Raw genomic sequence first — 15,297 nt, 5'->3', positions numbered from 1 at the left:
AAAATCCCTGCAAGCTGCATGGAAACTTTTTAAAGACACCATAATAGAGGCTCAATTTAAATGTATACCCCAAATTAATAAACATAGTAAGAGAACCGAAAAAGAGCCACTGTGGCTAAATAACAAAGTAAGAGAAGCAGTGAGAGGCAAAAAGGCATCCTTTAAAAAGTGAAAGTTAAATCCTAGTGAGGAAAATAGAAAGGAGCATAAACTCTGGCAAATGAAGTGTAAAAATATAGGTAGGAAGGCCAAAAAAGAATTTGAAGAATAGCTAGCCAAAGAGTCAAAAAGTAATAGTAAACATTTTTTTAAGTACATCAGAAGCAAGAAGCCTTCTAAGCAACCAGTGTGGCCACTGGGCAATCGAGATGCTAAAAGAGCACTCAAGGACGATAAGGCCATTGTAGAGAAACTAAATGAATTCTTTGCATCTGTCTTCACAGTTGAGGATGTGAGGGAGATTTCCAAACCTGAGCCATTCTTTTTTGCTGACAAATCTGAGGAACTGTCCCAGATTGAGGTGTTATAAGAGAAGGTTTTGGAACAAACTGATATACTAAACAGTAATACGTCACCAGGACTAGATGGTATTTAGTCAAGAGTTCTGAAGGAATTCAAATGTGAAGCTGCAGGACTACTAACTGTAGTCTGTAACCTATCATTTCAATCAGCTTCTGTACCTAATGACTGGAGGATAGCTAATGTGACACCAATTTTTAAAAAGGGCTTCAGAGGTGACCCCGGCAATTACAGGTTGATAAGCCTGACTTCAGTACCGGGCAAACTGGTTGAAACTATAGTAAAGAACAAAATTGTCAGACACATAGATGAACATAATTTGTTGGGGAAGAGTCAACATGGTTTTTGTAAAGGGAAATCATGCCTCATCAATCTACTAGAATTCTTTGAGGGGGTCAACAGGCATGTGGAAAAGGGGCATCCAGTGGATAGAATGTATTTAGATTTTCAGAAAGCCTTTGACAAGGTCCCTCACCAAAGGCTCTTAAGCAAAGAAAGCAGTCATGGGATAAGAGGGAAGGTCGTCTCATGGATTGGTAACTGGTTAAAAGATAGGAAACAAAGGGTAGAAATAAATGGTCAGTTTTAGAATGGAGAGAGGTAAATAGTGGTGTCCCCACGGGTCTGTACTGGAACCAATTCCATTCAACATATTCATAAATGGTCTGGAAAAAGGCGAAAACAATGAGGTGGCAAAATTTGCATGATACAGAACTACTCAAGATAGTTAAGACCGAAGCAGACTGCAAAGAGCTACAAAAGGAACTCTCATAACTGAGTGACTGGGCAACAAAATGTCAGATGAAATTCAATGTTGATAAATGCAAAGTAATGCACACTGGAAAACATAATCCCAACTATACATATAAAATGATGGGGTCTCAATTAGCTGTTACCACTCAAGAAAGAGATCTTGAAGTGACTGTGAAGTGATTCTCTGCAAACATCCACTCAATGTGCAGCGGTAGTCAAAAAAGCAAATAGAATGTTGGGAATCATTAAGAAAGGGATAAATAATAAGACAGAAAATATTGCCTCTATATAAATCCATGGTACACCAACATCTTGTATACTATGTGCAGATGTGGTCGCCCCATCTGAAAAAAGATATATTGGAATTGGAAAAGGTTCAGAAAAGGACAACAAAAATGATTAGGGGTATGGAACGGCTGCAATATGACGAGAGATTAATGAAACTGGGACTCTTGAGCTCGGAAAAGAGATGACTAAGGGGGGATGTGATTGAGATCTATAAAATCATGACTGCTGTGGAGAAAGTAAATAAGGAAATGTTATTTACTCCTCATAATACAAAAACTAGGGGTCACCAAATTAATTAATAGGCAGCAGGTTTAAAACAAACAAAAGGAAGTATTTTTTCACACAACGCACAGTCAACCTGTGTAACTCCTTCCCAGCGGATGTTGTGAAGGCCAAGACTGTATCAGGGTTCAGAAAAGAACTAGATAAATTCATGGAGGATAGGTCCATCAATGGCTATTACTCAGGATGGGCAGGGATGGTGTCCCTAGCCTCTGTTTGCCAGAAGCTGGAAATGAATGACAGGGGATGGATCACATGATGATTACCTGTTCTGTTCATCCCCTCTGGGCCATTTGGCATTGGCCACTATCGGAAGACAGGATACTGGGCTGGATGGACCTTTGGTCTGACCCAGTATAGCCGTTCTTATGTTCTTGGACAATCCTAGATACAAAGCTCCCTCCTCTGGCCTGCACCTGCCATATTGGTCACTTCTTCACCTGCTTATCCTGGAGTCAGCATGAAACTTACCTCCTCGCACTCACGGCTATCATTTCAGATATTCTGCAAAACAGTGACTTTCATTCCAACATATGCATTTGTTATCTACAAACTAGCTTTCTGTGACTTTCATTAAAAAACCTCAATTACTTTTTTATACTTCTATTAAATACTCCTGTCTCTCTCTCTCTCTCTCTGAAAGTACAATCAGGCCCAACTTCTGGATGAGCTGTATCTTATTACCATTACTCACCCTACCACACGTGTTCAAAGAAAAGAGAAACTATATATACCTGTTTCTCTTTTTCCCCCTTCAGACTGATCTGATTTGGACCCTTAAATTTAATTTTAATTATTGATAAAGACAAGCTGCTGTGAATCAGCTGTAATGGAGAACCGGAAGGATTTCTTTGAGTCCCATCAGAATGACATCATTCACTATCTGCTCCCAAATCACCACAGACTTGGATGTTTCATTCAAGCTGTGCAGACTTATTCAAATTTAATTTGTGGCCAAGAAGGAAACAAATCACTGAGAAAAGATATCAGACATATTAGGACATCAGATTCCTACTTTAGCAGGGCCCACTACCCCCTTTCTTCTGTCAGTTCTTGAAAATCATTTTCAAAAGCAGAAACAATGGGGATGCAACAATGGGGATTGATTTGTAACCAAAATGTCAGTTTCAAGTTCTACTAGTTGTTCCTTATAACTTCATCACTTTCTGCTTTCTGATTTGCTTAGCTGTGTATGCTGGCTCAGTCTTAGATACTAGTACCACTATCATGCTCTTCATATTAATATTACGGAAAACTTGCATTTTCTGCTGATTGTACCAATTTCTACCAAAAATAATTGCAAAATTACTAAGTTAAAAAGGTCCCATTTCTGGAAACCTTATAAAATATTTCACTTTTAAAAAGCCACCATTTCAAAAAAATCCAAACCAAAATTCAGTTTTAAGAACCAACAGTGAAGGGGAAACAACAAACCTGGTCTAATTTTACAGGAATATTTTCTCCTGTTATTACTGTATGGTAATGAAACTATGAATCTGGATTGATTTTTGAAATGCCTATTTAGATTTTGCTTACTTAAATTTAAAACTATAAATAAGCCTGGAACAAGTCTCTACAACCACTGAGGGCAGGTCCTCCGTTAGTATAAATTCCCATAGCTCTGTTGACTTCAGTTGAGCCTGGCCATTTATACCAGCTGAGGCTCTGCCTCATGGTGTCCAACCATTTCAATTTAAGGGCCAAATCTTATTTCAAGAAGATTAAGGTGCCACAATCAATATTCTGCCCTGTCAGCTATCTTTACACTGCTCATATAGTGCAAAGCGATCGGAAACCAGCACCACCAGAAAACAGGTCCCCTGCTGGGGATTCCCTTGGCCTGGGGGAGTCCTGAGTAGGAGCATCTCAGAGTGGGTGTACAACCTGTGGGGAGGAGAAGTGAATGGGATGCTCCACATTCTGGCTATCCCCACCTAGTGTATGGGTCCCTAGAGAACTGTTGCCAGTTAGCACATAGTAAACATGCCCTAGACTGCTAAAATCTTCACTGGACCTGGTCCACTGAATCTGTCAGCTATAACCATTTGTTGGCTCTCGGCTCTCTTGGGCGTCCCTGTGTAGAGATTCAGATTTGCCTTCTCTCCAATCTCCTTCAGCCCCAATTCTTCCCCCAACCTGAGGCTCGGGGTTGGAGAGCCTGAGAGACTATTTACTGGGTCAACATTATTCACACAGGGAATTCCTTTAGGGTTAAAAGGGGAATAATGCCACAGCCATATCAGGTGTGAACGAAGAAGGAAAGCATGCTGAGCAGCCAGCACTCCCCCTCTTCTCTACATATCCTCCTGATGTGGGGCCCCTCTGTTTGAGAAAGAGAAAGAGAAGATCAGGGAACAAATAATCTTGCCAAATACAGAAGATACAATACCGATGCACATCTGTATCCACTGTCTGAAAAAATATTCATTTAGGTTTTAATATCTTTTTAGTGAACCATAAAATAATTGTCAATGAAAAAGCTGCTTAAGATTCTTCTGACGAACTCTCACTATTTACAGTGAACCTGAGATACCATCTCTTCCTGTTATCTGTCCAGGACCTCACAAGACTTCCTGGGGCCTTGCATTCAAAATCTGTCACAAATTCACTCAACAGGTTCATAAACCTTACTTTGATAAAACTAAGCTTTGAGTTTGAAAGACAATTCTGAACCAGGCCAGTTTCACATGATTATCCTTTCCTTTCTCATGAACATTTCTCAAAGCAGTAGGGCCAAAGTCTCAGCTAGTGTAAATAAAGTATAGCTACACTATACTGAAATCAATAAAGATACACTGATTTGCACTAGCTGAGGATCTGGTCTCTAGTCTATATCCATTATAAATCTAATTGGCTGCTTCGCTAAAGAAATTCTCTCTTTCTGGCAGCAAAACAACTTGGTCTGTTGAAACAGCTCAGAAATCACATTTCCATATGGTACCTTATATATTAAAGCACTCATATCTGACACTGGGGCTGATTGAATGTCGAAGGGTCTTTTTGCAATATAAATTAGTTTTAGTTGCTATGGGCAGTTACCATGAATGCATGTCTTCTGTACCCTTTATATAGCACTGGTTTCAAATCATTGCTGAAATTTACAGAGCAAAAGTTATTTTATTAAGTTCACTTTGGTTGGGCTAACTGGTTTGCCTGGAAAGGAGCTGAGGAGGAAATGATTTGAACTAGTTTGTAATTTTTACTACTGTAAAGTATGGACTTGAAAGTGAACTATATCATTTCCATACGCCTTATTGATATCTCTCGACTCTTACCTGGACAAGGCAAGATGTTGCATTCCTGGTACTCCAGAGATGGGCCCAGACATGGAAGACCCCCGTATTTGGGCTCAGGATTGTTGCAGACACGTTTGCGGTTGCGAATACCTCTGCTGCAGTCTCGACTGCACTGAGACCATGGAGTCCATGGTGACCAGGCTCCATTAATTGTATGAGCGGAGTATCGTCCAGAACGCAAGAAATCCCCTGACAGTCCTAAAGAATTAAGATTGAAAGCAGATCATGGGATTAAAGTCTATCACCCTGAAAACAAACATTTTGTCTTTATATTTAATCTTAATCTTTTAATAAACATTTTTGGTACTCGTTTGGCTACACAACCCCATAATTCTATTTCACTACCTTACCTGACAGAAATCCCATAAATCCTCCTATGGTGTCTGCAGCTGCCATTACATCACAGTAGAAATGAACCAATACTGATAACCCTGCTCAAATTTTAGAATCAAATAATAATGTAATGAATTTCCATGAAAAAGTCATTTTGTGAGGAAAAGTATTTTCCCCATTTAAAATTGCACTTTTCAGACTCTTCTTCACTCAGCTGAAGTGCTAAGACACACCTGACTACGGCAAGTGAACCATTCTCATATGCAATGAGAACAGTGTGCTTCTTGGTTAAATCAGCCAGCAGGAAAATGAAAACACGTTTCAAACCTTTTCTAAACTTTTTTCCTTGTCTGTTATCTTTTAAAGTGAATTTAGTGCTGAGAAAAGGTGCCAGATTAAACACTCAAAAGGTACAGTGTAGGCAATGGGTGTGGAAGCTTGCTAACAGCAACATTGCAAAATATGCCTCAATCCCCACCTGGATGAACCACTTCTAAAGGTCATTTCAATCCACTTTAGGGCTTGATCCTGCCTGGGAAGGAACTCCCTCAAAAGTTCTTAGCATAGAACTTAACTTCTGAGCCTATGAGCTGCAGAGAACTGCTCAGTGACTGTGTACATCTGCAATGTATGGCAGTGATATCAGCCTCTGACTGTATTAGGGTAATTCTTCTGAAGTTTCCCAGCATTACTAACATGGTTCACCTCTATTAATATTAGCATCATTGGGAGCCCTACTGTAGATGGATCATTGGCTGCTGCCACCATTTTAAGTACTGGTTTGATTAGAACTACTCTGAGCAGGCTAGATGACACGGTGCTTAAAACAGCTATAAGAGCTAGGACTTGTCTACACTAGGACTCCCAATACTGCTAACATAAGTGAAGGTGCACCATGTCATCAATGCTGGGAAATTTTTGAAAAATGTTCCTAGAGTAGAATGGGCTCTAGACTCACATTCAGGATGTAAGCTCACTCTCTTTGGGTGAGTTAAATAGTGTTAAAGTAGTAACAAGTACGTTTAATCAACTAATAAAAATATATTATGAGTCACAACTGAGATTGAAGAGATGTTGCCCTCCAGTAATCTTAAACTCAAACCATACTAATACAAGTACCCTAAGCAAATGGACTGTAGCAAGCACTACATTCACTGCGTCCAGCGGGCTTCACTCCAAGCTAGGGCATGAGATCTTTGGCTGCAGTATGAAACCCTGTTCACAATGAACTGTTTGTTAACTGAAACAGTTGTTTTGTACCAATGGAAGCACAAACAGTTCAATACATCCACAGTATCCATGCTGAATTAGGTTAAAGACACTTGCAATTTTGCCTTGTGTCTACACAAATTGCTCTTCTATACCAGTTGTGCTGCAATGAACTCCTGGACATGATTAGCTGAAATAGTATTAAAAATACCTATGTCCCACCTCCACCACAGCTTCAAACATTAGTAACACTGTTATACCTGCAGTTGTGATGCACCCTACTGAATACAATTACAATATTCCTGGTATAGATGGGGCCTTAGAGACTTTTATTCAGTACACAATAACAGTGGCCAATATTGAAATAAATGATGCATTGACAGACAAATAGGTTTGGTTTTATCTTCATTTTGTGATGAGAAACTGTTCAACTCAGCTGGTTAGAGAGTATTAGTAAATCCCCAAAGCTGTGGATAAAATCCTTCCACTGGGCAATTACTGAGAACTATTATTTCTTCCCCTGAACCAGCTCCTATTGTGCAAAGATATTATCAACAGATTTTATGAAACCTGATGCAGATTTGAATCCAGAATGGTAGAGAGCATAGGGAAACAGTGTGGAAGTTAAGAATGTTGCTTCAATTCCTAGCTCCATCAGTGACTTTCTTTATGAGGTTGCCCAGCTGAGAAATGCCAGGTTTATACACATGATGAATGGCGCTTAGAAGAGGGTACCACAACTTCCCACCCCCACACACACTTCAACCCCTGAATTCCAAATGGTACCACTTCAACCAAAGGGCTAACAGAGGCATTAATCATGGCAGAGCTATTCTCATTTAGATTACATTGGTCAGCATTTCTCTAGATAAAATGTTGCAGCACTGTATCGTTTTACAATAGCATTAGAACGAACTGGAGATCACTCTGAGGCGGGGGAATTTTCAGTCTTAAGGGAAATGAGTGACCTTATTTCACATTTTTGCATTAACACGTCAGATTTCTTGGAGTAATGCCAGAAAAATTCTTTAAGTGAATCCTCAGAGGGACCTTAGTGCCCAAACATAATAATGTACAAAACAACTGTTTTAGTGGGAAGTTCTAGCAACAGCTAACATTGCCATGTGTCTCATTCTTTCCAGAGTGTTAAAAGAATATGTTACAGTTAGCACTCTGTCTACAGCTTTACAACAACTTATATGGGGGTGGGATTCACAAAGGTATTGAGGTGCCCAACTCATTGATTCCAATAGGAGTCGGGTGCCTAAATCCCTTTGTGAATCCCATCCATTCACAGTCTTGTTGAGCTTTCCCTTTAGACATAGGCTATAAATTACAACGACTGACCATGTTAATTTGAATTCCAGACATACAGTATAATACAGAAATATAAGAAAATGAAATTAACTAGAGTGCAACTATTGGCCACTGCTGTATATTTTAATTCAGTTTCCTGCAAACAGTAGGCATTATCTGTCTCCTTGTAAATGTGAAGATACTATTTCACAATGACATTATTAAGGGAGTGACATTTTTCCTACTTTTTACACTGTGCATCTATGCGAGATGCATTACATTCTGGGCACCCCTGGCTCACATTTTTCATAGATTTCAAGGCCAGAAGGGACCATTGTGGTCAGCTAGTCTGACCTCATATATAACACAGACCAAAGAATGTCTCTGAATGAATTTGTATTTGGACTAAAGCATATCTTTTAGAAAAAACATCTCATCTTGATTTTAAAATTTCCAGTAATGGAGAATCCACCACTACACTTGGTAAATTGTTCCAATGGTTAATGACCCTCACTATTCAAATTTATACCTTATTTCCAGTTTGAATTTGTCTAGATTCAGCTTACAGCCATTGTATCTTGTTATACCTCTGTCCGCTAGCCTGAAGAGTCTGTTATCAAGTATTTGTTACCCATGTAGGTAATTATAGACGTCTTAACCTTCCTTTTGTTAAGATAAATAAATTGAGTTCCCTACTAAAAGGGATGTTTTCTAGTCCTTTAATCATGCTCATGGCTCTTTTCTGAACCTTCTCCAGTTTATCAACACCCTTCCTGAATTGTGGACATCAGAACCGGACACAGCATTCCAGCAGCAGTTGCACAACTGCCAAATACAGAGGTAACATAACCTCTCTACTCCTACTCAAGACTCCCCTTTTTATGCATCCAAGAATCACATGATCCCTTTAGACCACATAATTGCACGGGGAACTCATGATCAATTGATTATCCATCACAATCCCCAAATTTTTTTCAGAGTCACTGCTCTCCAGGATAGATTCCTTGTTCCTTGATGTACACATTTACATTTAGCCATATAAAAATGTATATCATTTGCTTGTGCCCAGTTTACCAAATGATCCAGATTGCTCTGAACCAGGGACCTGTCCTCTGAATTATTTACCACTTCCCCAGTCCTTGTGCCATCTACAAACTTTATTAGTGATGATGTTATGCTCTCTTCCACATCATTAATAAAAATGTTAAAATAGCAGAGGGCCAAGAACTGATTCCTGCAGGACTAACTAGAAACACACCCGCTCAATGATCCCTCTCCACTGACAATTACATTTTTAGACCTATCAGTTAGCTTGTTTTTAATCCATTTAAATGTGTGCCATGTTAATTTTATATCATTTGTTAATTTTATATCATTCTAGTTTTTAAATAAAAATGTTGTGTAGTACCAAGACAAATGCATTACAGAAGTCTAAGTCTATGGCATCAGCACTATTACCTTTATTAATCAAACTTTTAATCTCATAAAAAAAGATATCAAGTTAGTTTGACAGGATCTATTTTCCAAAAGCCATGCTGATTGGCTTTAATTATATTACCCTCCTTTAATTTTTTATCAATGGCATCTGTATCAGCTATTCCATTATCTTGCCCAGGATCTATGTCAGGTTGAGAGGCCTATAATTACCCAGGTCATCCCACTGACCCTTTTAAAAAGTGGCACAACATTAACTTTCTTCCAGTCTTCTGGAACTTCCCCAGTGTTCCAAGATTTATTGAAAATAAACATTAATGGTTTAGCCAGCTCTTTTAAAACTCCTGGATGCAAGTTATCTGGACCTGCTGATTAAAAATGTCTAACTGTAGCTACTGTTCAACATCATCATGAGTAACTATGGGAACGGAAAGAGTGTCTCATCATAATATGATATGACTACATCATGTTCTTTCCCCAAACATAGCCAGAAATATTTATTAAACATTTCTGCCTTTTCTGCATTATTACTGATAATTCTACCATTTCCATCTAGTAATGGACGAATACTGTTGTTAGGATTCTTTTTGTTCTTAACATACTTTAAAAAACTTCTTATTGTCCTTAACTCTGCTGACTGTAAATTTCTTCTTGTGTCCCTACACTTCTCTTATCAATTTTCTACAATTCCTAAGATATTACAGGGGCAGTGGCAGAGCTGGGAATAGAAGGGTTCCAGTCCTACTGTATAGGTTACTTTAAAGACCTTTCCTGGTATATGAAATACTTGCTAACTTCCTCATGATGAAGAATGGACAAGTGGGCAACCAGCCATCGCAGGAGGGAAGAGTGAGCCAGCTGACAAACTCCTGAAGATGGAACAGGATAGGATGGTGACCATAGCTCCTCTGAAAAGACAACTCTATGTAAAAACGGACATGGGCATTTTGAGATGGTGGTGGTGCTATTCACTTTGGGGAACTATTACCCTTCAATGCATTCTTTGAAATTATACAAGGAATGTAAATCACTACCTTCTGAACATTACAAGAAATGTGATCTACAGAAAATGTTTGGGTGAGAAATATAACTCCTAGCAGAAGCTCAAAAATAATAATAGGTTTCAGAGTAACAGCCGTGTTAGTCTGTATTCGCAAAAAGAAAAGGAGTACTTGTGGCACCTTAGAGACTAACCAATTTATTTGAGCATGAGCTTTCGTGAGCTACAGCTCACTTCATCGGATGCATACTGTGGAAACTGCAGAAGACATTATATACACAGAGACCATGAAACAATACCTCCTCCCACCCCACTCTCCTGCTGGTAATAGCTTATCTAAAGTGATCACTCTCCTTACAATGTGTATGACAATCAAGTTGGGCCATTTCCAGCACAAATCCAGGTTTTCTCACCCTCCGCCCCCCCACCCCCCACAAACTCACTCTCCTGCTGGTAATAGCCCATCCAAAGTGACCACTCTCTTTACAATGTGTATGATAATCAAGGTGGGCCATTTCCAGCACAAATCCAGGTTTTCTCACCCCCCCCTTTTTTCCAAAAACCACACACACAAACTAATTTTCACTTGTACAGAACCTTCCATTTAAGGATCTGCTTGTGCATTACAAACATTAATTTAACCTTACAACACCTCTGTGAAATAGGCAAGTATTATCTCCATTTCACTGTCAGAAAAACTGAGGCACAGAGAGGTTGTGTGACTCACCTAGGTCACCCAAGATGTTTACAACAAAATCAGCAACAGAATCCAGGACCCCTGTCTCCCTATCCTGTACCTTTCAAGACCTTCCTTCTTCCTATATGTATTGGTTACTGTCTCCATGACAAAACTATGAGAATACATAAGAACAAACCCAATAACATAGATCAATGCACAATTCTTAGCAGTATAAAGTTACAGTAGTTATAAAAGTACAGTCCCAGCCCGCCCACCCCAGTATTGGGAATTGAAACTGTTATTTCTTTGATCTTTTTTGTCCCTGGAAGGGAATGATTTGATGATGATGAAAGGAGGATACTAGTTCTTCTGGTAGGAGATATGACAGAAGTAACTGCTTCTACTTATGCTTTAAAAGTTTTTATGTTTTTGGATAAACGAACTTGAAAAGTCTTTTCAAATGAGTGTAATGAGAAACCACTACAAATGGGTGCAATAAATTCATTGAATCAAACAACTTTTATTCATTGCAATGAGAAACGATGAGCTGGAGCTGAAACTCCAGTATTCTGCACCATTTCTAAATTACAGTAATGCAATGATTTTAAACCACAGTAGGAAACAATAACAAAAAAGGCAAAACCTATGTTTCAGTTCTACCATTCTCTGCAGATATCTCCAAAGTGTTTTTGATGAAGATACTGTTGAAGCATAAAAATGAAGAAATGAAGAAATGAAGAAAGACTGAAAATAAACATACTTTATTCTCCACACAGTCATTATTTTCTAACCTACTGTCAAGAAAATCCTTCAAAGTGCAACAGTGTATGTCTTTTTTCTGTGGTTAATTTCTGCTTGGATGTAAGTAAATAAAATTCATTAAGAACATCATCAAACTCACCCTTTTCCACCTATAGTCACCTGAGCAAGTTGAATATGCTACTCCCCAGGAACATGTTAATCAGTTAGGTGTGAACTTCACAGCCTAAGTAGGCTAATTTAAACAATAATATGCAAGGCAAATATTAAAGCAATTTTAAGATTACATATGTAATGACAAATCAGGTAATGTGCAATGAGAAAAAGTTAACATTATTATGAAAACCTTGTTTTTTTAATTTCTCTGTCTTTTTTCTGTTTTTAAAAAAATAACCATAAAGTTCCACTAATATTTTGGGCAGGGGGTATTTATTATATTAAAGTCAAACATTCACAGCTTTAAAAAGTAATTTTCTTCTTATCATGATGCAACGTAGCTTAGCTTTGATGAGACAGCCAAAGATATAACATTGCATCTTTTATTCCTCCTGGAGGTAGGACATTCTCACATTCAGACTTTAGTTAAAAATAAAAAAGGTGTTGATATCCTCTGGCACTCTTCCATGGCTAATACTATTATTTAATCAGTCTCTCCTCATGAGAGACAAGTCTAAATTAGTATTAAGGCTAAATTACATCTTTCCTTTAGAAATAATTATTTTTTTGAGGTTACGGTTAAAGCAAGCAGTAGCAGGCTTCCAGGGATGTTTGTTCCTGTAACTTTAGAAATATTAACAGATTTGGGGGATATACAGAAATTAAATGTTTCCCAGAGACTCTCTTACTGAAATGACTGACGTGTTTGTTTCCGATAATTTTCGCCCTAATTTTATGCAATGATTAGAAGTAGTGAGCAAGCTTGCACATAACAGGTGGTGCTAAGAAGCATTATATAATCACAAGAGAGCAATATCAACAATTCTCCCTTCATTAGTACACACAAATTAAAGGAAGAGACAAAAGTGACGTAATTTCCAGGCACTGACACAGTGATTGACTGTACTGCCAGAAGTTGCATGAAATAACTGTACATCTATCTACAGATCTCTCTTTGTTTCCTTATAGTGCATAGCTCTGTGGTAAATTAAAGAGCCCAAGGTGGGGAATAAAAAGGTGTTTTTCTCTTAGACCCATCAGTACAGAAAATCTTGTAGGATGTGAGTGGGATTTTTGTTTGGGTGGTTAACAACATTGATACTGGGGGAAGGTTTTATGGAAAAGGTGTGTTTTACCCTGGTTGCTTAATATTAAGATTGGGTTTAGTCTGGTCTCTTCTGGCAAAATGTTCCATAGCTGGGGTCATGGTCATGGTGATTACAGGTGGTGGTAAGAGAGTCTCTGATGTAACTCTATCTTGATCCATTAGGTACCTTTTGAGTTATGGCCAGGACTTTGAACTCTCCTCTGAAGTGAATGGAAAACTAGACAAGCTAATAAAAGCAGGTGAAATGTGTTTGTAGCAGCCATTGTTGCTTATGAGGCATGCCAAGCATGCTGTACCAGCATCTATCCTTTTGTAGTGCTTATGTCCACCCCCAGGTAGATTTCAGTCGGGAGGTGATCAAAAGCATGGATCACAGTGGCTAAGTTCCCATCAACATCTCCTGGTCAGGTGAAGGTGAAATATGTGTTTTTTGCCATTAGTCCAGATGCTGTGAGGGGACTAGCGGAAACCTCAAGGTTCCTCACCACCCTGACAGTGGTTTGATGCTCTTCATAGGTCCAAATACACTGGTAAATTCTTCAAAGTGCTCCTCCGCATCTTAACTAACACTTCCATCTTCCCTGGACTATGCTCGAAACATATGCTTTTCATTCACCTGATGATTTCTTCCAATTGTTGGGAAATACTGGGAATCGCTTTAAAAGGAGATGTACAGCTAAGTGCCCTCCTCATACCAGTCCCCTTAGTCAATGGTGTATCACAGTCTGTCAAGATGATCTCATGCAGACAATGAAGAAGAACAGAGAGTATTGGGCGTGGAGGACAATGCAGCATAGGACTTGGATGACAAGGACCAAGTTATGCTCTCTGTGTTATGTCTAGTATGAATAAGCAGATCCAACATAGTACTATTTGATTTAACCTCGTGAGATTTCACATGTGGCATCAACAATGGATGATCAACAGTGTTGAAGGCTGCAGAGTTATCTAGCAGTTTCAGCACAAAGACATGTATATTTGTCTAGGGCCTGGAAAAGGTGATGGCTGCATAAGCACCAGCAGAGCCATTTCTCTGCTGTATGCTGGTCTGAAACCTGTGATGAAAACTGCATGATGGCAGAGGACAGATGCTGAGAGAGCTTGGATGCAAGAGAGAGCTGGAGACCAGATGATAACTGATGGTGGCATTAAGGACATTATTCAGGGTCAATTGGACTTCTATAGTCTATAGGGGTTTTTTTAGGTAATCTGACATCTTGCCTTCTTTCAAGGAGGCAAAGATGATCTGAGTTATCAAGGAAGCCACGTGTTCTTAGTTAGGCTTCACCAGAGGTTTCAAAGATCTACCATTGGTTTAGCTGTCTGAGCAAAGGATTGGGAACCAGGAACTCCAGACCCAAGTACTCATCTCAGCACAGACCCTTACTCTTTTGTGACATTGCATGAGTCATCAAACTTCACGATGCCTAAACTGTTCAAAAGAGACAAGGTGGGTGAGGTAATATCTTTTATTGGACCAGCTTCTGCTGGTGGAACGGACAAGCTTTTGAGCTTCAGAGAGCTCTTCCTCGGGCCTGGAGAAGGTACACGGAGTGTCCAAGCTAAATAAAAGGTGAGGCAAATTGTTAAGCATAAGGGGTTTATGCATGCTGTAGAGGATCATTTAAAATGAAGCAGACAATGAGGGGTTAGAAGACAGTAGGGTGTGTCACAAATTGTTGTAATGAGCTCCTAGAACCTCGAACCTTCTACCAACAGAAGTTGATTCAAAAAAAGATATTACCTCACCTGCATTGTCTGTCTCATATCCTGGGACCAACGGTTATAACAATACTGCAATCAACTATTCAATGCAGATAATACTTTTTTACTCACTGTAGTTATTAATGCTTATTTATCTTACAAGGGTGTTGTAGTAATCAAATCATTAAAAGATTTTAAAGATGTAAAAGGCTATGTAAGTGGAAAGTATTCTTATAGGTACTAATAAATAATAATGAAATTAAGAATCTCATAACTAATAATTTAAAATTAGGGTTCACTGAATACCAGTGAACAATAAATATATTTTGGTACATTGTTTATTCATAACTAAGTGCTACTGGTAAGCAAAAAAATAATTTAGTATGAATTAATTCTGTATGTAAAATGCATCTATAGCTAAAATAGCATTGGAGGAGGTCATTTTTCCTTTGTAGTAGGAAACAGAACTTTAAATACTGAT

At 38.7% G+C, this 15,297-nt stretch overlaps 1 protein-coding gene across 4 annotated transcripts in view; it reads right to left on the bottom strand.

Annotated features, from left to right (window-relative positions):
- SEMA5A (semaphorin 5A) overlaps nt 1-15,297 on the bottom strand; it is a 655,298-nt gene that overhangs the window by 51,941 nt on the left and 588,060 nt on the right. For all 4 annotated transcript variants that reach the window (XM_073332372.1, XM_073332370.1, XM_073332373.1 and 1 more), the window contains exon 17: nt 5,118-5,336. In XM_073332372.1, coding sequence (XP_073188473.1) covers nt 5,118-5,336 — 219 coding nt within the window. The remainder of the gene's footprint in view (nt 1-5,117; nt 5,337-15,297) is intronic.

The sequence above is a fragment of the Lepidochelys kempii genome, chromosome 2, assembly GCF_965140265.1.
Source record: "Lepidochelys kempii isolate rLepKem1 chromosome 2, rLepKem1.hap2, whole genome shotgun sequence".
In the NCBI taxonomy this organism is placed as follows: Eukaryota; Metazoa; Chordata; order Testudines; family Cheloniidae; genus Lepidochelys; species Lepidochelys kempii.
Note: the sequence above shows the minus strand (reverse complement) of the source record. Positions and strands in the feature narration are given on the sequence as shown.